The following is a 21,772-nucleotide window of genomic DNA, read 5'->3' as shown; positions in this document are numbered from 1 at the left end:
TATTAACTTTATAAGTGAATTACCCATCACTAAAATAATAAGTCTCACAAGGGTAAAAATATACTACACGCTGTCAATAAATTACATAACAATTCTAATAGAAATAATCATTTTAAACGTAAAATTATAAAAAAAATCAATACTTTATCTTCATAAAAGTCTCAGTATAAAACCATGAATAACATATGCACGATAAATAATAATAATAAATTATTGTGATCTGGTATTAAAATCAATACCTACTCAAAATACAATAGGTACATATATTGTGCTGAATGATGTACTTCACTGTTTCTATTTTATATAATTAAAAACCATGTATTGAAATGGTATTTTTTAACATTATAATATGTTTGATTTGTCCTATTTTGTATATAGGCAATTTACTAGATATAACTATTATTAATAAGAGAAGACATATAAATAATTAAATGAATTGTTGAAATTATTATTATCAACATTTGAACTGAAGTATTTAATTTAAATAAATAAAATACTTAACAAATTTGTTGAAGTATATATTATATTATGTGCCGTTCAGTTAATTTAAAATATATAAATTCTAAAGCAAATATTGAATATAAAAATGGATACACTGAAAACTACAACATACGGTAACAGAATAGTGTACACTACATTTTTATCTGACATTCTGATGTAGCTAATCCATATAATTTAAACAAACATTTATGGAATAAATATAATTAAAAAATAAAAAATAATGATACACAAATTAATAGTAAGGTAAAAGTTATCCTCCCAAATTGTACATGCCTTGTAAAATATGTGTGAACCAGAAAGCAACAGTCTTCTAAATTTGAATGGTAATTTTATATACAACTAGAATAACCCAAAAATCATTAACATGCAATTATTCATTATGTTAATAAACGAAAAATAGTGATGGAAAAATGTTGTGTGTAGCTGACCTACACAAAAAAAAAAAATATAAGATTTTCTTCGTCCCCTTACCCTTAGTAGCAGCACATTTTCGTGTTCAGATATCATTTATGATATCTGAAACGTCATGGAGTTGACTTTTTTCACCTCAAATATTATAGGTATAATATAGGTACATAATTATAAAATTAAAAACAAAATGCTAAAACTAACCCCAGGCGCGTTTTATAGACTTATAGTAAAACCACTAGTTGTCGTTGGTCTACTTCGGTATTATTAAAATTAAAATTAAAATAAAAACTTTCCAATTTTTTTCTATGTTTAATAAATAATGAAAAGTCCGACGTGAGAATAAGATGTATTAGACTTTAAAATCACTCAATTAGCTTAGTTCTCTATGGCGTAAAATAATGCAGTTATGTTATTTTTATATTTTTATATTGATTTTATGTTTTGTATTAAATATTCGGAACACTAGAGGAATCTAAATAAAAAATAAAAAACCAATATAGGTGCATTGAAATGCATATTGAAAAAATCAGTTGATAAAAGAACTTTAAAATATACAATTTAAATAAGCCTAAAACTTCTTTATGATTATTTACTAGTATTTTAAGTAACACAACAGTCAGATAAAATTTTGTTTTCAATTGAATGAAAATTATTGCTTTAATCTGACACATAACTGCAATTTGATAAACTTATATAAGAATTGTATAGAAAATAAATTATTTGATAGTGTTATAATAAAAAACGTCGTTTATCAAATGATGAAAATAAAAGCAATAAAAATTGTTAGCTATAAAAACGTTGGTACGTACGGCTAAATGTCTAAACAATTAACTCAGGTGTTCTAACATTGTTTATGAGTTGAATTTAATTTTATCATGATTATTTTTAGTAAGTATAATACCTAATGATACTCTTATAGAATATTATATAATGACTGAATTCCCATAGATATAATACATTAAGAGCAAATATTTATTGATACAGTTTTAATAATAAATTTACTATTTATGTTCCGTACAGGAATTGTTTGAGTGGACTGTATTGATGCTGGTTCAGTTGTTTAGAGGATTGTTACGGAGTATCTGTACCGTGTGAGTGTTTTATACCGCGCAAGTCGCCCGTGGTGGGTCTTGCTACGGTGTAGATGTGTCGTGAGTGTTCTATACCGCGCAAGTCTGCCCGTGGTGGGTCTTGCTACGGCGTAGATGTGTCGTGTCAGAAGGTCCCGAACCGCGCAAGTCTGCCTGGGTAGGTCTTGCTACGGTGAGGTAGAACTGACTACTGACTGATTTTGTGCTCCGCACTCCCTTTTATAATCTTGGTCTCGCCTGCTGCGGCGCTGTGTACTAACATGAACCGCCCATGATTGTCTGTGGTTGGTTATTGCGTACGGTCACGTGACGGCGCTGGCCAATGCATTGGTTGTTGCCACCTTCGAAACCATGCCCACAGCAGTCCGATTATAATGCCATTGTGTGTATAACGGTGTTGTTGCTGTAGTTGCCTAAATGGTGGTCGGTGGCTGGTTGTTGCTGTCGTAGCCACGCCTACCGTGATCTTGTGATGCGTTAAAGCGCTTGAAGATATGCAAACGCCGGCCTGGGATTCGCTAAGGCGCGCTGGCGCGTCCGTTCCGTTACAGAACACGGGACCGGCCGTTTTGCATGTTGTGGCACCGTAGCCGGCGTGCAGACCCGGGCTCCTTTTGAGCGCGCGGGTTGCCGAACGCTTCGTCTTTGCTCACCGTGAGCCCTCATACTGTTACCAGTGGAATGAGCATTTATGACATTATACATAAATACTCTTCGCAGAATACACACGGGTCACCAAGAATAGTTCGATTGGGCAAGTTTGTAGCTATCGTGTACCTTATTGCGACCGGTGCTCTGTGGACCAGTCTGACCCGTGCTCTACATAATACATAGATCCGGCCGGTACAGTCGGCGGGAGGTTGGTATCTCATGTACGCCTCCCGGCGTCAAACGTGCCCGCCGTTGCAGCGTTTATTCGCGACGATCGACAGTCAGAGTGCCGACCGACTGTATTCCGAATCTCATGCTATTATGCAATCGTATTTTGGCCCCAACAGCCCCGTACAAATAACATACATATATTTAATAAAAGAAACTATATTTGATAATATTACCTGGGGAACAACACGACCCCGCGTGGCGTGAACATATTCCCCCCGGCAAAATGCTTTAGGAATGTGGTTCATGTTGAATAGGCAGCATTGCGAGTTTCGTAATTGGTCGCTTCAGTGTGCCATTCCTTGTTTTGAGGCTAACAACCCGAACTAGTCCATCAGACCCCTGATGTAGCTGAGTAATCCTGCCCAAATTCCACTCTAATGGTGGCTGGTGATCTTCCTTTAGTATAACCAAATCTCCCGTTTTAAAATTAGCCTCGGATCTGGACCATTTGGGTCGTTGTTGAAGTGAGTTCAGATAATCATGGCGCCAGCGTAACCAAAACTGTTGACACATTCTCTGAACTAGATCCCATCTCCGTCTTGGGCAATTTATGGCTGGTTCATCGTGCAGTGTCGGCTCCGAAAAGGTTGTTAACGGGCGTCCAATTAAAAAGTGACCCGGAGTCAACGCTTCTAGGTTTTCAGGATCATCGGAAACTGCCATAACTGGCCTTGAATTGAGCACCGCTTCAATTTGTGTTAAAACTGTATACAGCTCCTCAAACCTTAATACAGTGTCTCCGATGCACCGGCGTAGGTGGTACTTTGTTGACTTGACTCCGGCTTCCCATAGGCCGCCAAAGTGGGGGGGCATGAGGTGGAATGAATCTCCATTCTATTCCCTCTTGGTGTGACTGTTCTAATATGCCCTTCCTTAGGGATTCGTTGTTTAAGAATTCACCCAGCAATCTGTTGGCTCCAACAAAGTTTGTTCCATTATCTGAATGGATTTGCATCGGCTTTCCCCTGCGGGATATGAATCTGCGTAATGCTGCAAGGAAGGCCACGCTGGTGAGGTCTGATACCAATTCTAGGTGAATGGCTCGGGTACTGAAGCAAACAAAAAGTGCCACGTATGCCTTGGTAAGGACACGACTCCTGGCTCCACCATGTCTTATGACTATTGGACCTGCATAGTCTAACCCTGTAACATAAAATGCTGGAGACGGGTTTACTCTAGTAGCTGGTAATGAGCCCATTAATTGCGTCGCTGTCTTAATTTTCCACCTGTAGCATTTCATACACTTGTGCGTGTGGAGACGTACTGCGCTTCGCCCGCCTAATATCCAGTAATGCCGTCGGAGTGAAGCTAGTAGATGCTGTGGTCCTGCATGCATCAATCTTCGATGTTCGTAATCGATGATGAGTTTCGTGAGTGGATCATTGGCTATGAGAATGATGGGATGTCGCTCATCATAACTCACATTCGCAAACTGCAATCGGCCGCCAACTCGCAATATTCCACTGGCATCCATGAATGGGTTTAAAGACTTCAGTTTGCTGTTGGTTCGGAGATGCTGATCTCGAACTAAGTCGTTCATTTCCTCCTGAAAATGTCGCTCCTGAGCCCGCTTTATTAGCACATTTAACGCGGCATAAAGCTCGACTGAAGTGATGGGTCCTTGCATAGATTCGCCTGTCGCACGACAATTGTGCCTGAATCTCAAGCAATATGAGATTATGCGTTGGAGTTTCTCTAATTGGCTGTACATCATTTCTAGGTGGGGTTCTGTCTGAGTTAATATCTTTAGAGAGACTGCAATGGGAAGTCTACGTTCAGGAATCTCTGAATCGGACATGGCTACTACCGCGTTGGGCCATTGCTGTTCGTTAGCCTGTAGCCAGGAAGGACCATGCCACCATGAGTCACAATTACTTAATTTTCCCGGACTTAATCCTCTGCTGACATGGTCTGCCGGATTGTCATTGGTTCCTACGTGATACCAATAATATCCGATGGTGCGTTCTTGGATTTCCGCTACTCTGTTTGCTACAAACTGCTTCCATTGGTTACTACCTTGGTGATTCTTTATCCACGCCAGAGCTATGGTGGAGTCACTCCAGATCACATGTTTTGAGAATTTGAGTGGCAGCGCCGTGGTGATTTTGGTTGCGAGGCGTGACGCCAGTAAGGCAGCGCAGAGCTCAAGTCGTGGTATGGTGGTACCCTTCAGTGGTGCCACGCGTGAACGGGAGCATAACAGTTCACAGCTAGTGACATCATATCTGTTCCTACTTCTAATATAAGCACAGGCTCCATATGCAGCTTCGGAAGCGTCGCAGAATATGTGCAATTGGAGATCAATGGGTTCATTCACTTGAATTACCCGTCGTGGTATTCGTATTTTGTTTACATCCGCCAACTGGTTATAGTAGCTCACCCAATTTCGATGATGGCTATCCGGAAGCTGTGTATCCCAATCAAGTTTTTCGCGCCACAGTTCGCGAACGAGGATTTTTGCTTGAACTACCACTGGCCCAATAAGTCCCAGAGGGTCAAAAAGCCTTGCCATTTCAGATACCATTTTGCGTTTGGTCCAAGCGTTGGTGCTACTGAACGATCGCATGTTGTAATGTAACTCATCATCACGGGGTTGCCAATATGTTCCCAATGTTTTTGTTAGGCCGTTGCTCCCTTCGTGCGTGAATTTGTGGATTTCTCCAAGATCCTCCGGTGAAAGGTTATTGAGAAGATCAGGATGGTTGGCGCACCATTTGCGGAGTTTGAACTTGCCACCATTACATAATTGTATTAATTGATTACGCAATTCCAGAGCTTCAGTTAATGTATCAGCGCCGGTTAGCACATCGTCCACATAGAAATCTTTGTTGATGATTCCGGCGGCTAGTGGGAACATAACTCCGTCATCCTGGGCGAGCTGAGCGAGAGTCCGAGTTGCCAAGTATGAGGCTGAGGAGGTGCCGTAAGTGACCGTTTGCAGTGTGAAAGTCTTTAACGGTTGGTGCGGGCTATCTCTCCAAAATATCTTTTGTAGGTGGGTTTGTGACTTCATTATTTTTATTTGCCGGTACATTTTTTCTATGTCCCCGGTGAAGACATATCGGTGAGTCCGAAACCGAGCAGTGATTGAAAAAAGGTCGTCCTGAACCGTTGGCCCAACCAATAGTGCGTTGTTCAAGGACATACCCTTGGTACCCCTTGCGGAGCCATCGAATACTACTCGGAGCCGTGTCGTTTCGCTGTCAGCCTTGATGACGCAATGATGTGGTAGGAATACTTCCAGTTCATGGCACTGAACCTCTGCGGTGTCTTCCTTCATATGCCCAAGGTTAACGTACTCTTGCATAAACTGGTTATAATCTTTGCGTAATCTTGGATTACCCTGCAAGCGCCTTTCCGTAGCATAAAATCGTGTTTGAGCCATACCTCGCGTGTCACCAATACGACTTAGTTTTTCATTGTCTACAAGGAGCGGTACGGTGTAGCGCCCGTCTGGACTGCGCGTCGTATGTGTTGTATATGCTTCTTCGCAACGTGATTCGATTCCAAGGAGCCCTTGCGCTGGATTTACTTCTTCCAGTTCCCAAAAGCTTTGGAGAGTCTGTTCCAGGCGGTCTTCGACATGAACCGTTGCCGAGGCAGCCGTTGATCCCTCAGCATTGAAGTGGTTGATTTTTCCTGATGCAACCCAGCCGAGCACCGTTTTTTGGAATAGTAATGGCGGAATTGAATTTTGTTGAAGTTGACCAGGGCACATTAGTTTGTAAAAGATTTCTGCACCAATCAGCATTTCCACGCGACTCGGAGCCCAAAATTGAGGATCAGCTAGCTGTATGTCATTCGGTATTTTTAATGGCGTTGTAGGAGGCCGAGTTGGTAATTGCCCGATGATTTTTGGAATTACAATAAATTCCAGAATTGTATAAAAGTCGTTGATTCTCGACCCTATCTTACATAGAACGCTGCAATTAGACTGAACACTTGACTGTGTTATTCCGATAATCGACGTTGAAGAGTTTCTTATTTCCAGACATAAGCGTTTTGCCAGACGTGTAGTTATGAAGTGGCATTGTGATCCGGAATCGAGTATGGAACGTGCTGAATGGGCTGAACCAAATGGGCTGTAGGCGAGTACGACAGCGGTTGACAGAAGCACCGCGGTCCGCTGTGATTGCTATTGATTTTCTTTGGCAGTTTCTGTGGCTGCCGTTGCCTGCACTACAGTTGAGGTTTCGATATGCAGTAATGTATGGTGCTTACCTTGACAAGTTCTGCAAGATCCACGCGAACATTGTCTAGCTGCGTGATCCGTAGCATAGTCGTTTGGAACGCACGTGTTCCCTGCGTGCGCTGATGGTCATTCCCAAAAACTCTCGGCAAGTGTACAGTGGGTGCTGGCCGCCACTACATGTTGTACATGATGGGATTGGTTTGTTAGTAGTGGCGAAAGCGGTGGTGTAGGATCGCTTTTTTGGTGCGTACCGATTAATTTTGTCGCCATACGAGGTTGGCCGTGCTGCTTGACCGTAGTTTGATCTTGTTTCAATGGACTCTAGGATCAGGCATCGCTGATTTAGGAATGCCAGATAATCTTGCATTGAAGGAAGTGAATCGCTGGAGCGGTTAGATTCCCACAGTCGGTGGGATTCCACGTCCAATTTTTCTACCATTAGGTGGATGATCAGGGCTCCCAATGCTCTACCGGAAGTTTGAGGGCTTTCAAGGCCCGCAGATGACTATTTATACCGTTCTGATGCATCCTCAAATTAACTGACGATGCCATCACTATTGGTGGCATACTGCATAGTGCATGGATGTGGATTCCGACCATTTTGCGATTGTTGTCATATCGTTCTCGCAACTGTTCCCAGGCGGATAAATAATTCGCGGATGACGTCTCCAAGGACTCAATGACTTGAGCCGCCTCATTTTTCAGTGAAGATTTGAGATAGTGTAATTTTTGGATATCCGACAGGTGGTTGTTGCTATGAACGAATGATTCAAACGAGTCCCGGTAGTTCAGCCACTGCTTGTAATCTCCGTTGAATTCCGGCAGCGAGATTGGTGGTAGTCTTATAGCTGATTAAGTGTCATACCGTCCCATATGCTCCGCAGAGCATTGGTGGTTTGAGGATTCGGTTGCTCTTCTTTGATTCGTTTTTGTCGATTCAAGAAGAACCATGGCAGGTGAAATAGTTTCGTAGTAAGTTGTTTCTACAGCCGAGCGTTCGTCTAGCTGTTCTTCACGGGGATCTAATATCTCTATACGAGTTTGAGTGCTGAGGAAGTCTTCGTAAGCAGCTTCAAGCCTCGTAGTTCGCATTTCCAGTTCCATGATTGTCGATGGATCTGAGAAGTTACTGTTGTCAAAGAATTTTTGAAAAGCAATGATCTGCCGTTTCATAACTTCCCGACGACTGACGAGATCTCTTAGCTCGGCAGCCATCTCGATCCGGTTCGAAGGACCAATGTTCCGTACAGGAATTGTTTGAGTGGACTGTATTGATGCTGGTTCAGTTGTTTAGAGGATTGTTACGGAGTATCTGTACCGTGTGAGTGTTTTATACCGCGCAAGTCGCCCGTGGTGGGTCTTGCTACGGTGTAGATGTGTCGTGAGTGTTCTATACCGCGCAAGTCTGCCCGTGGTGGGTCTTGCTACGGCGTAGATGTGTCGTGTCAGAAGGTCCCGAACCGCGCAAGTCTGCCTGGGTAGGTCTTGCTACGGTGAGGTAGAACTGACTACTGACTGATTTTGTGCTCCGCACTCCCTTTTATAATCTTGGTCTCGCCTGCTGCGGCGCTGTGTACTAACATGAACCGCCCATGATTGTCTGTGGTTGGTTATTGCGTACGGTCACGTGACGGCGCTGGCCAATGCATTGGTTGTTGCCACCTTCGAAACCATGCCCACAGCAGTCCGATTATAATGCCATTGTGTGTATAACGGTGTTGTTGCTGTAGTTGCCTAAATGGTGGTCGGTGGCTGGTTGTTGCTGTCGTAGCCACGCCTACCGTGATCTTGTGATGCGTTAAAGCGCTTGAAGATATGCAAACGCCGGCCTGGGATTCGCTAAGGCGCGCTGGCGCGTCCGTTCCGTTACAGAACACGGGACCGGCCGTTTTGCATGTTGTGGCACCGTAGCCGGCGTGCAGACCCGGGCTCCTTTTGAGCGCGCGGGTTGCCGAACGCTTCGTCTTTGCTCACCGTGAGCCCTCATACTGTTACCAGTGGAATGAGCATTTATGACATTATACATAAATACTCTTCGCAGAATACACATGGGTCACCAAGAATAGTTCGATTGGGCAAGTTTGTAGCTATCGTGTACCTTATTGCGACCGGTGCTCTGTGGACCAGTCTGACCCGTGCTCTACATAATACATAGATCCGGCCGGTACAGTCGGCGGGAGGTTGGTAGCTCATGTACGCCTCCCGGCGTCAAACGTGCCCGCCGTTGCAGCGTTTATTCGCGACGATCGACAGTCAGAGTGCCGACCGACTGTATTCCGAATCTCATGCTATTATGCAATCGTATTTTGGCCCCAACGGCCCCGTACAAATAACATACATATATTTAATAAAAGAAACTATATTTGATAATATTACCTGGGGAACAACACGACCCCGCGTGGCGTGAACAATTTATGAATATGAATTATTTATCATTGCTTCAATTTATTAATGAAATATAACAATGAAATAAGCAGCAATTTAAACTCTGAATATCTACTAAAGACTATTATAAACTGATAACTATACATTCTAATCTAATAACAATTAGAAGCAATTAATAAATAAATAACCTTTTATATTGTTCAAAGAAATATGAAAACTATGATAAGATACCTAATAATATAAATTGAGCACTATCATATACATTATTTATATACATAAATGATAAATCTATCTTTAAAATCAATGTAAAAGTATTACTTCTATGCCTAAATGATTAATACTTAAAACAGTTAAAACCTAATTATTTAGTTTAAATTTGATTACGTAGGTATATAAAATAAGATTCTAAAATAATAAAAATAACTTAAAATTTAATGATTGCTTTTTATCTTATTATTGATTTTGTATAGGTACCTATAAATTTAGCCCAGATACGACGTAAATATCCTAGTAAATAAACGAGTATAATTTTACTATTATACCTATAGGTAAAATGATTTATGCACCTACATGATAAGTTCTATACTTTTCTATGCTTTTTAATGAGTCTTTATTTTTCTTTTACTCATATTCATATTGCATTATTTTGTATAATTTTATTCAAGCTAAAATTTGATTGACATTCTCAATTGTTGACTATTTTAAAATGTGTTTATTTATAAAGTACATAATATAATTATTATACATTTTCTTATTTGTGTTAGTCAATATTAATAATTATAAAGAAACTGTTAAATATGATTATTATATACTTATGTATATTAGTGGAACCCACGGCAACATTGATCATTGGGTGTGGGGTGGTACAGGTAGGGGTTATTTTTATGTATTTATTTGTTGGTTATTAAGTTGTTAGGGTTTTAACACGTATTTGTGTATGTGTGGTAAGGATATGTTGCTAAAAATCACGAGTGGTCACCCATCCGGGAGCTAGCAACTGTAGCTGGTACGTACGCTCAGTGCGTTTCCGCAGATTGAGCGAACGACCACGCCTCACCAAGCCACAATTATAATATTATATTGATGATTAAGCTTAGAAAAATAATTTTAAAGACAATTTAACATTGTATTTTACTATTAATACTATTTATTATAATTAAATGTTTATACATAGGCTAGATCATTTCATATTAGGAATAATAACCACTTGTTTGGTGAAAATTGTAAAAATATATCATTTGAAATTTGAAATCAATAAACGATTGATAGAAATAACTCTGAATAAATATTGTGTTAAAAAAAATAAGAATAGCATAAAAAATTTGGTTTATATAAAAATTATAAAAACATTGAGCTACAAATTACCCATTGTGATCAATGACTTTACATAAAATCAAATAAAAATTATTAAAGAGCTCTAGGAAACTAGCATGTTAAATCAAAGTTTCAACTGTTTCAAGTATACCTATGTGTTCACTATTTATTATTAAATAAAACGACATAACACGTTAATGAATAATTTGATTTATACTAACAATTATGTATTATGTTACAAAATAAATTGTACTCAAAAACAATGAATAAAAGTATCAACGATTAATTAAAAAAATTATAAAATATATTATCTATTTTGATTATTAACAACAGACACCCTGAAACAGTGTGGAAAACTTTTCAATAATCACACAATAGCCAAAAATAATTAATGAATTAAAATGCTGAAAATAATAGGCAAACCATATATCAGGATTAAGTGAAATTCAAAGGATCGTAACGTTTGTTAGGCGTCATAACATCACGTTCTATACCTTTAATGTAAAACTAAGTGATTCTTACTGGTATGACCTAACTGTAATGCTTTTGTATATGAAAAAAAGTAGTTCGCCAACACAACGCAGAGATAAAATTCAATACAATCTGTAGATCGGAGTTAAATATGATGGTCAACGAATAACGATGTGACGTAAAATTTTAACTCTAAAAGTATGATAAATGAAATTCAGCCATAATCAAGAAATTATATTTATTATGATCGCCTCAAGATTGTAGAATTTCCAAGAATAAATTAGATTGAATTTAAAAACATTAAGGCGTACATTATGTTACTCTGTTGCATTAAAAAAAAAGAAATATGACCGGAAAAAATTTTCCTATCCAAATCTTTGGCATAAAGCAGTGTTTCCCAAAGGATGTGTCATGAAATTTGAAAGATGTGATGTTACAACTTGAACTTTTTTTGCTAAAAAATATTATAAAATGATTATATTTATATTTAGATAATATTTATTCAAAGTGTGTCGTGACTTATAATAACTAACAATAATGAGCCACGGTGGAAAAAAAAGTAAACTGAAGTAACCAAAGTAAAAGACCACTGACTTAGAGAATACTTACAGAGAACAAACCAAACTAAAATACACTTCAAATTTTATCGATAAATGACATTACAAATTTACAGTTTTACAAAATACCAAATTACAATATTGATTTAATTTGATGCATTATCCGAATTTTTATACCATGTGAGTGGTTGACGGCTAAATATAAATAGTAGTGCATAATGATAAAAATTATTATCTACAAACTGGAGGTTTTATCTGATAGACAATCTTCTATACTAATCCATAGAGCGAAATAGAAAATCATTCTAAGGTAACACAGCAATGTCGAACAATAAGCGACCAAATCATAAGACAATTTTACTTTTAAAATAAAACATAATATATAATTAACAACTTTTAGAATCTTTCAAATGGTCAAATATTCAAAATTAGTTCATTAATATAACTATCAAGTGTAAGTATCTCAATGAAAATAGAACATAAATAAAGACAAATATTTAAGGGACCAAAGACTGGAGTAGTACTTTTGCGGTATAGTAACATTTTTCATATGATCATAGGTACTTGTGCTTATAATTTATATTAAAATAAAATATTATTATCATTTAATCCTTATTAGTATTCGTATTATTCATGTATATCAGTTTTAAAATCATATAAATAATAATTTATCTATTCCTGCAAGAAACATGTGAATATTATAGGCGACATGACATTCTATATTATTAACTAACCTTAACGCACTGCAGTCCTCTCAGCTCCTAATCCTGGGGAAACTGGTTACGTATTAGGTTGGACTAGAAATGATGACTGTCGACTGATGGGCTTCATAAACATACAGATTATTTACGTACAAGTGTACACGTATAAACTATATTGATATGAATTTATGGACGACGATCCGAAAACTGATTGATAAATAAATAGGCTGATAATGACCGATGACAGAAAATGTCCTCTTACCTATAATAACCTACTTGGAAATACTGGTTGGACATAAGACACTCGTTATTTCAAAAACTATTAACGTTTGGGAAAATAATTTTTCATATAATATTAAATAGTATACCGTAAACCAACAATTATATAGACCACGGGTGCCGAATTTACATTGCGGTAGAAGTGGCAGGTTTTATACCACATTTACAGTAACCACTGTTGATGATAAGGTTAAAGATATTCACGGCCGGATATTAGCTTTTCTCACACTGCTCCATGAACTCTAAATCGTGATTTCCATAAAATAAATTATATATTATGTTAAGTTGTGAACATAATATAACATAATGTTAAACAATAACTGGTGTATTGTTATCACAATGACACAATCACCTATTCCTTCAAATTTTTATTTGAAAATTATTTTAATAAGCAGTAACCACATAATTATAAACATTTTACTTGAGTAGAATTGGATTCTACTTTCTGGTATCTGCAATATAACATGGTATTTAATGATACATATTGGGGTTAATCGCGAAATCGCGATGCTGATTTTTTTTCTCGGAAATCACAGTTAACGGAGTAGTGTGAAGTCGTCAATAAGCGATTATTAAATATAAAAATAATAATAATAAATATATTGTTAAATCTATTATCGATCATAGATCATAAAACAATAGGTAATTAATTTAAGGCCATAACAATATTGTGGTCTCGAAATAATATAAATTGTCGATTAAAAATAATGTAAAATATGTAAATACAAAATAAATTTTTGAAAACCCAAATGAAACCCCCATAAAATTAGGGTTAGTTATAATAATAACTTTTTACTAATTTACTATTAATAATAGGTTAGTTAAATAATGATTTTTATCATTTAAGTTAGCTTTTTACTCAACAATTTCAAAAACCTGAATTTAAGTGAATGCATAATTTATTATTAAAGCCGATAAGCACCTGATCTGAACAACCAAAAGCTGAATTCGTATCTGATAAAGTATCTCAGATGAACTAATACAATTAGTATATTCTTATTTTTTAGAAAGACAATATTTGTTATTTAGAAAAATATAAAATATTTTTTGACTTTAACACTATCAAAATCATAGGGCTACTAATAATATCTTTGAACACAATTATTACACATTTCAATCCAACAAAATACAAATTTTCAATAGTTGTATAAACAAAAAGCTTGTACCTACCTTTCGAAATAATATCAATTAAATCACTTCTTGGCTCAAAGAAACTTAATAAATACCTATTAATTTCAATTAAAAATATATTTTTAATTAATTTTCAATAATAAAAACAGTATTAAAAATACAAAAAACGATAGATTTCATACAGGTTGATATTTTTGGTGTATACAGGGCACCTATGTATTTCAAAAACAAAAGGCGATAGTTTTGATAAATGTCGTCGTTCTTGCAAAAATGAATGATCGTATTGCGTTTGTCATATTAATATTAAGCTAAATGGCTATTTTTTTATGGGGTAAAGGGGTATTTAATTTCTGGGTCATTAAGCGATAGTAATAGTGGATTCACTCAAAGAACTCCCAGCAGCATTTTTTATAAAATAATTGCATAAAAAATTGTTATGTAAATTGTTTTAAACATACGATATCCTTTTTATGGCAAAGTATATTATTTTTAAAACATAAAAGGGCAGTTTCGTTATGAATAATGACAAATGAAATTGTACAATCAAATAAACAGAGAAACAACAACATATTAATTTATAAAAAAATATCGTGTTGTTTTAATTAATTTAACGTTCTTAAATTATTAACTCACATATTATCCTATTTGTTTTTATTTATAAAATTATATTAGTATAAAATAAACATTTTAGAAATGTTTTCATCGATTTAGGAAATTCTAGGTGAAAAAAATGAATGTAATATATTAATAATAGTATATCATATTACATTAGAGCAATAAATACCCAAATTGCTTACAAATTAATTTGAATCTTTATTTTTATGAATTAGATGAATGGTAATATTAATATTTTCGAAAGCATATTATTTTTAGAGCGGATAGTTTTATAATAAATTAAATACATTTCATGCACAAATTCTTTGCAATCATATTATTATAGATATGTTTAGTATTCTATTAATTATAACAATCAACAAATGTATATAAAAAAAAAGTTTTAAGTACAAAATTATGTTTTGGCTATATATAACATAGTCAAAAGTTGTTTTACCAATCAATCAATAAGTACAAATAACAATGAAAATTAAAAACTAAATAAAATATATGGGTAGGTATATATTTATATGTTCATCATAAATTAACACCAGTTTTTAATAAGTTAATGATATATATATGTGTATTTGGATTTAAATCAATTTGTAATTAAATAAATATAATTAAAATTGTTCGTAAATTAATTAACTATACGAGCGTACATTGTGAAAATTTTATTTTGTATTTTTGATATTTTGATTATCATAGCTTTACATTCAATCAGAAACGTTAACTCAATCATAAAGATTAACGGAATGGCATGCATTTTATAACTGAATAAAACACTTTACCATTGAAAGGATGTCAGCGCACTATTTGTTTCCTCACTCTAGCCCAAGCTCAATAAAGATAAAACGCATTTAAGCAGAATGATTTTTTCTATGTTTTTAAATAATCTTAGAGTAAAATCACCTAATACAAAAAAGATAGACAATACTATTTTTGAGGGAATGAGACATATCGATATGATATTTTACTGTTAGGTATTTGATTTTGTGTTCGACTTTCAAATAAACAAAAAAATGTTGTACATTTAAATGATATTTAAATTGTTTTGAGACAATATTATTTAGATACTGGTGATAATTTTTTACATAACTATACTTATATTGTGATATATTTCATATTTAAACATTTACTATTTTACAATATATATTATTATCTAATATCTTGGAATAAATAAAATATTATTGAAGTTTTAAATAATTATACTATCATAAAAATTCTATTGTTATACTCAAAATGTTGTAGTGTATACTTTTACTGAGTTATTATACATTATATTTTTATTTTTATTTTTTCATCTCTATCATTATCAGCGAATAAAAATGCGAGATGAATCAATTTAAAATAGGTATGATTCGTTTAAAACTATTTGTCTCGTCATTTTAATTAAATCTACATAGTAGTTTATGAAATACCAAGGAAACACGCTAAAATAAATAGAAACAAAAAACAAAAAAAAGAATAAATAATAATACTGGAAAAACGATTGTATTTAGCAGATAGAAATGAAAAGCAAAAGGCAGGAAGTCGGGTGCCCGGGTAATTCACGGTAGCAACCCGGAGGATAATTCATCATATAAAACCCGGCGGGCCTAGGCGAGCCATGCTGCCTGAACAAAACTTGTACGCGACGTCATCAGAGAGACATCAATCACCAAAAAACCTTTTGCCAAAAGCACTGTATTCACACGCAACACGGGCAATGATCTATCATCAGCTTTATGGCGGTTTTCCCGTGAATACGTTAATAACGCCTCACCCCCCGTCCAAAACATACTATATAGTTACAGTTCTTGTACTGAACATAGAATGTTTGGAAAGTCTTAAATAAGTACCTGGATATCCGAAATTTCGATACATTATTGTTATTTGAAACAATCCACTTAATAATAATTAATATACACATATAAAAAATCTTGAGTAATAATATTGATTTTTACTTTTTAAACAAACAGAAAGATGTTTATTAAAAGATTTATTTATTTTAAAGATAACCTTATCAAAGACAGTTTTCATATTTAACCTCTGTATGAATAAAGGTATCATAAAATATCACAAAATATAATAGTTTATTATATCTTAGGATTTAAGAAATATTACTTTTTAGCTCTTTTGCGAATCTAAGTCTTGGAGTTTACTTTTTACTTAAATCATAATATATGAACTTGATATTGTATATTATTTTTAATGATATAGAGATCTGAGATAGTATGGCAATACCTATACTATAAAAATTAAATAAAGTGCTATTGGTAGCAAACCAGAGAATGAATAATATGGAATTTAAACAATATTATGTTATACAAACATAAATTAAATAAACACATAATCATACATGATTAAAATACGTATTTACATACTGATAACAAATATACATTTAATGAGAAATTAGAAAACTATTATTAAATAAAAATATTAACTTAAATTCAGTGAAAGTCGCATTGAACTAAAAATAACTGAGACACTATACGAGATGCCATCACCCACTCCCGAGACGACCAAAAAACTCCTCAATTTCATCAACTCAACAGAACTGCGTAAACTGATTTGAATATTCTAACTTAGATTAAAATGTAAATCTGTAAATATAGGTAATAAGTAGAAGTTAATCAAGTATGTAAGAAATTAATGTAAATTAAATATGTAACGCCGGCTAATAACCATGCAGTTGATGCCTCAAACAATTAATTTAAAAAAATTAAAAATATAAATATAAATCCAGAGTTAATGAATAAAAACTTTTTTTATGTTTTACACTTACAAATAAGTAAAAGTAAGTCATTACAATAACAATAAAAGTAGCTTTGGTATACAACATTGAAATATAAAACAATATAGGTAGTAATGTTTAATCAAGAGCTGATTAGTGTGAGGCTCATATAACCATATAAGATATATATATAAATATTAAAAATTAAAATAATCAAATAATATAATATTACTTTGATGATTTAATTATATAATAAATAAATATTTTTTCTTCGGATCAACAAAAATAAAATATGAGTATATTATAGAATAATAAACTGCAAATGTATAGGTAATAAGTAACACATTTAACTACCTAACCAAAATAGTTCGGGCAATCATAAATTATTATTGAAGCTGATTGTATGAAAATAAATAAAAACACAACAAAAATTAATTTTAATTTTAATAAATATAAAAATGTTAATAATGTTCAGAAAGAAAATGATGACGAAGTCATACAAAATACTGTCCTTTAAAAGAGATTATTTTGGTATGCCAATGACTTAAAGACTAATTATTACGTAAATATTTTGCTAACCATCAAACTTTTATATATAAATTACAAAATGCCTGAATAGACTATAAATTATTATAGACACCATAGTAATAATTAAATAAAATTACTTGAAACGTAATGGTTAACAACAATGTTTTAAATTATTTAAATTATAGATTTAATAAACAAGGTTACCTGTGACGCAATTGTTTGAATAAAAGGAATATAATAACTATGATTAAAAAAAAGCTTTATTTTAACAATAGTTCTGAAGATTCAATAGTGTCATTAAATATGTAACAATGTGCATGCGTACCTACTTTACGAGTATATTTCGTCATTTTATCACCATAATAAATTGCACTTAATAAAACCTTTCTTAGAACTTTTGCACAGGTGGTTTCTATATGATTTTAAACCACATATCCAATTTTAATGACTCTAATTACATTAGTCCTTCTCTTTTTTCAAGCCACCACAATTTCAAAGTAATTTATTTTATATTGAAGCGTATTGTGCTTATAGTGAAGATAAATGTCCATAGGAGTACATTATTTAAAACTTATAAATAATAATTTATAAATATAAATACAAATGAACGAAGATATACTAATAAGTACAACAACACTCAAAATAACGTACCGGAGTCTAGGAAATAACCAATAACCCTACAGAATTAGTAAAATACAACTAAAAAAAAAAATCAATGAAGTACATGAATTAATGATAAGACGAGATTTATTTAATTATTAAAATAACTTTTACAGAATCTTTCTAAGCCAAATATAACAAAAATAAATTAAAAATAACTCATTGTTGTAAAGAGTTATAAATTCATGAGCATGAATTTATAACGGATTATCTATACACAGTATCCATTTTATTATAATATCCAGGTCTAATTAAAATAGAGCCGGGTCAGGCTGAGGCCAGGTGTGGTAAAATCGAGGGCCATACTATAAATCGCAACAGCATCCCCCCACAACCTCTACACTTTCTATTCCACTCGTATAAATTTGTTTGGCGATATTTTAAATCCCTTGACAATTACCCATACCAACCCTGTTACTATTTCGGCTTTTACATGTTTAAATAATATCGACTATACAACAATGAATAATAAGTAATAACCAATTGTTATTTTAATTTAAAAAAAAAATCACAATATTTCTAAATTGAAAATAAATATGGTATAATCGTTAAGAATTGATGAGGATTTTAGACTGGGCTTTTAAAAATAAATTAAAGTACCACTTCCGATATTTAACAAAGAATCACTATTAGACCAATTAATATTCAATGACTTTTCATATAAATTAAAAGTATAAATGTAATGTGATTTTACATTACCACTGCACCATTGTTATTGTATCATAGCATTAAATAAATTTAATTTACAATCTTGTAAAAAATTGAATATAAAATATATTTATATTTTAATAGTTTTTACTATAACATTAATTATTGTTTTGTTTGAATTCTCTTTTTGAATAATTAACATAAATAAATAGTGTAAAATATGTGTTATATTATATAGCAGATACTATTATAATATATATAAATAATATACTAATATACTCTCACGATGATCAAAAGAAAAGTATATGGATGTTGGTGATATATAGGTCACAGTATAGGTGATTCTTGATCGATATTGTTGCAATATTATGTGCCACTGATAATTTTGTATTAGCTATGACTCATTATAAAGCAACAAAGCAGGTACAAGTTCGTGTGGTTAGGAAACAATTTTTTTTTTTTAATTCAGAACAAAATTATTTTCATAATGTTATCGTAGACTTCTGAGTAACTATTTTCTATAATACATATATTTAAATTATTTTAATGTTTAACGGTAACAATGTTTTACCATGTATAGTTCTTCAACAACGTTTAATGTGATAATAAATTCAATATGACAATTTTCATACTTCCATTCATCTCTTCGTACAAATTGACACATAGATACGTGTTCACATCTTTTTTTGTGCATATTCCATTTTGTTTTTCAGAAAAAACCTTCCACATGGTCAATTCATGGGGTCATAAATTGTTCAACTGCCACTCCTCCACTCTTGTATAAATGGGTTCCCCTATAACAAAACTGACCTTTTACGAACCATCTCTTCCAATGTTTTTTTTTCAAATGCTTTTTTATGCGTAAAAACTTCCACTTGTGAACAAAAATGACATTTATTATAATTTTAAACGTGCACACTTTTTAGAAATTGAAAAAGTTTCGATAAACACGTTTGGTATCAGCAGACGGTGTTTACGGGGACATCATAAAGTAATCCTTGATGCAGCCGAATTTGTTGTGCGATAAATTAAAATTATATCAAAATACTCTGTATTTATATATGATACAAAAACATTTTTTTACAAGACTTACGGTAACTATTATATTTTTTCACATATATCACATGCAAATAGTGACCTACATATCGAACGAGAGGCGTGTATTCAAATAACTTAATGTGTGCGCACCATGTCGCTTGTACTGAGTTCATAAAGCATACAATGGTTCTGAGGGAGGTACGTGACCACGTGCACCCCTCAACAAGTAGGCATACAGTTACAAAAAGAGGGGGTATTGATTTTGTCAATACGCCGTGACCCTTTCATACTTAAATGCACTATTACCAAATACTTTGCCCCACATATAGGTTACATGATACAACTTTGACATTTTCAAGGACCAAACAAGTGGTTATATTTATTTTTAAAAAAAGATTGAAAAAAAATATCAATTTTAAATTAAAATTTAATTAATTATATATAATAATATGTTCCTTACGTAAAGATATTGAACGCATATTCAGAAAATGAATGCGCTATTATCAATACAAATATAGTAATACATCTTAAACATTTTAGAATATCACATGCTTAAAATGTTTTTCGCCTTAATTATTCAAATTTAAATATCAAATAATATGTCATAAGTTAAAAAAAATAGTTTGTTTTAGTCCACATACAATTTAATTGTTTTTACTGTGAACTCCATTCTATATAATTATTCATTTTTTACTTATTATAATTAATCAGTTGGTACCATTAAACCTTAAACACCCACATCACCTACATTGGTATATTTTGAAATTAATTATTTTAACAAAACTTGAGCTCTATTTATATGAAAAAAAAACTATGGATCGTTTTAATGAATTATAAATAAAAAATATGAATAAAAGATCTGTACATACTGTATTTTTCGTATATCAAATATTAAATATCAAATCGTACATAAAAATATAAAATAGTATATATATCACCTATATATGATATTATTAAGTATGTGTTAAGAACTAGGTTTCAATTTTTGGGAAAATAATTTGTATTCATGACAAAATTAATTATAATTGAAGTACAAAGAATTGGTAGGCATTGAGATAGGTAAGTCTTTGTATTAAATATAATATGAGTAATTAATACGAACTATTTCATTTGAAATATGATTTTAAGTCAAACATGGTTGAGCGTGATCAACTCATAAGTTTATAACCACATGCATAATTTCCTTGGTAAATTCGAATATTTATTTCTTTACCACAATTTTTATTTGTATTATCAATACAATTATTAATGAATAAGAAAGCACTTAGTTTCAAAACTAACTATGAACTCTATTTAAAATTATAGTATTAGAAAATATTCTACTCCCCATCCAAGCTGGTAAATTAAAAAAAATATATTTTAGGAATCTACCGAATTTAACGACACAGGAGATGAAGTCATCTGATTACGAAGTAGAACTGTTGAAAGAAAATGTACAAATATTCAAATCTTAAATATTATCGTAAAATATAAATAAGTTGTTACCTACCATAAACTTTTTAAAACTTTAGAATTTTAGTGTTCCTAAGTTTTAGTATAGTTTCACAATAGTTCTAAAAAAGGGAAAAAAATCGAGTTCTTTATATTATTTTTGTATAGTTTGTATCTTCTTTTTTATTTTTTACTTTCCCGTATTTCCAGGTTCTTTTAGCCATCTTAAATAATTTGATTCG

At 33.1% G+C, this 21,772-nt stretch overlaps 2 protein-coding genes across 4 annotated transcripts in view; both read right to left on the bottom strand.

Moving 5' to 3' along the window:
• LOC107166914 (sodium channel protein 60E-like) overlaps positions 1-21,772 on the bottom strand; it is a 140,088-nt gene that overhangs the window by 106,479 nt on the left and 11,837 nt on the right. The gene's annotated exons all lie outside the window — the stretch shown is intronic.
• LOC107165985 (uncharacterized) lies at positions 3,447-6,636 on the bottom strand. Its single transcript, XM_089220746.1, has 2 exons — positions 4,150-6,636; positions 3,447-4,028 (listed from the first exon to the last, which is right to left on the bottom strand). The coding sequence occupies exons 1-2, from the start codon at positions 6,634-6,636 to the stop codon at positions 4,023-4,025; spliced, it is 2,493 nt and encodes an 830-aa protein (XP_089076872.1). The 3' UTR covers positions 3,447-4,022.

The sequence above is a fragment of the Diuraphis noxia genome, unplaced genomic scaffold (genome assembly GCF_037042655.1).
Source record: "Diuraphis noxia isolate RWA-SAM2 unplaced genomic scaffold, SU_Dnox_SAM2 contig0002, whole genome shotgun sequence".
NCBI classification, from domain to species: Eukaryota; Metazoa; Arthropoda; class Insecta; order Hemiptera; family Aphididae; genus Diuraphis; species Diuraphis noxia.
Note: the sequence above shows the minus strand (reverse complement) of the source record. Positions and strands in the feature narration are given on the sequence as shown.

What these genes read in the sequence shown, in the direction of transcription:
- LOC107165985 (XM_089220746.1), bottom strand. Translation starts at nt 6,636, where the DNA reads ATGCTGATTGGTGCAGAAATCTTTTACAAACTAATGTGCCCTGGTCAA.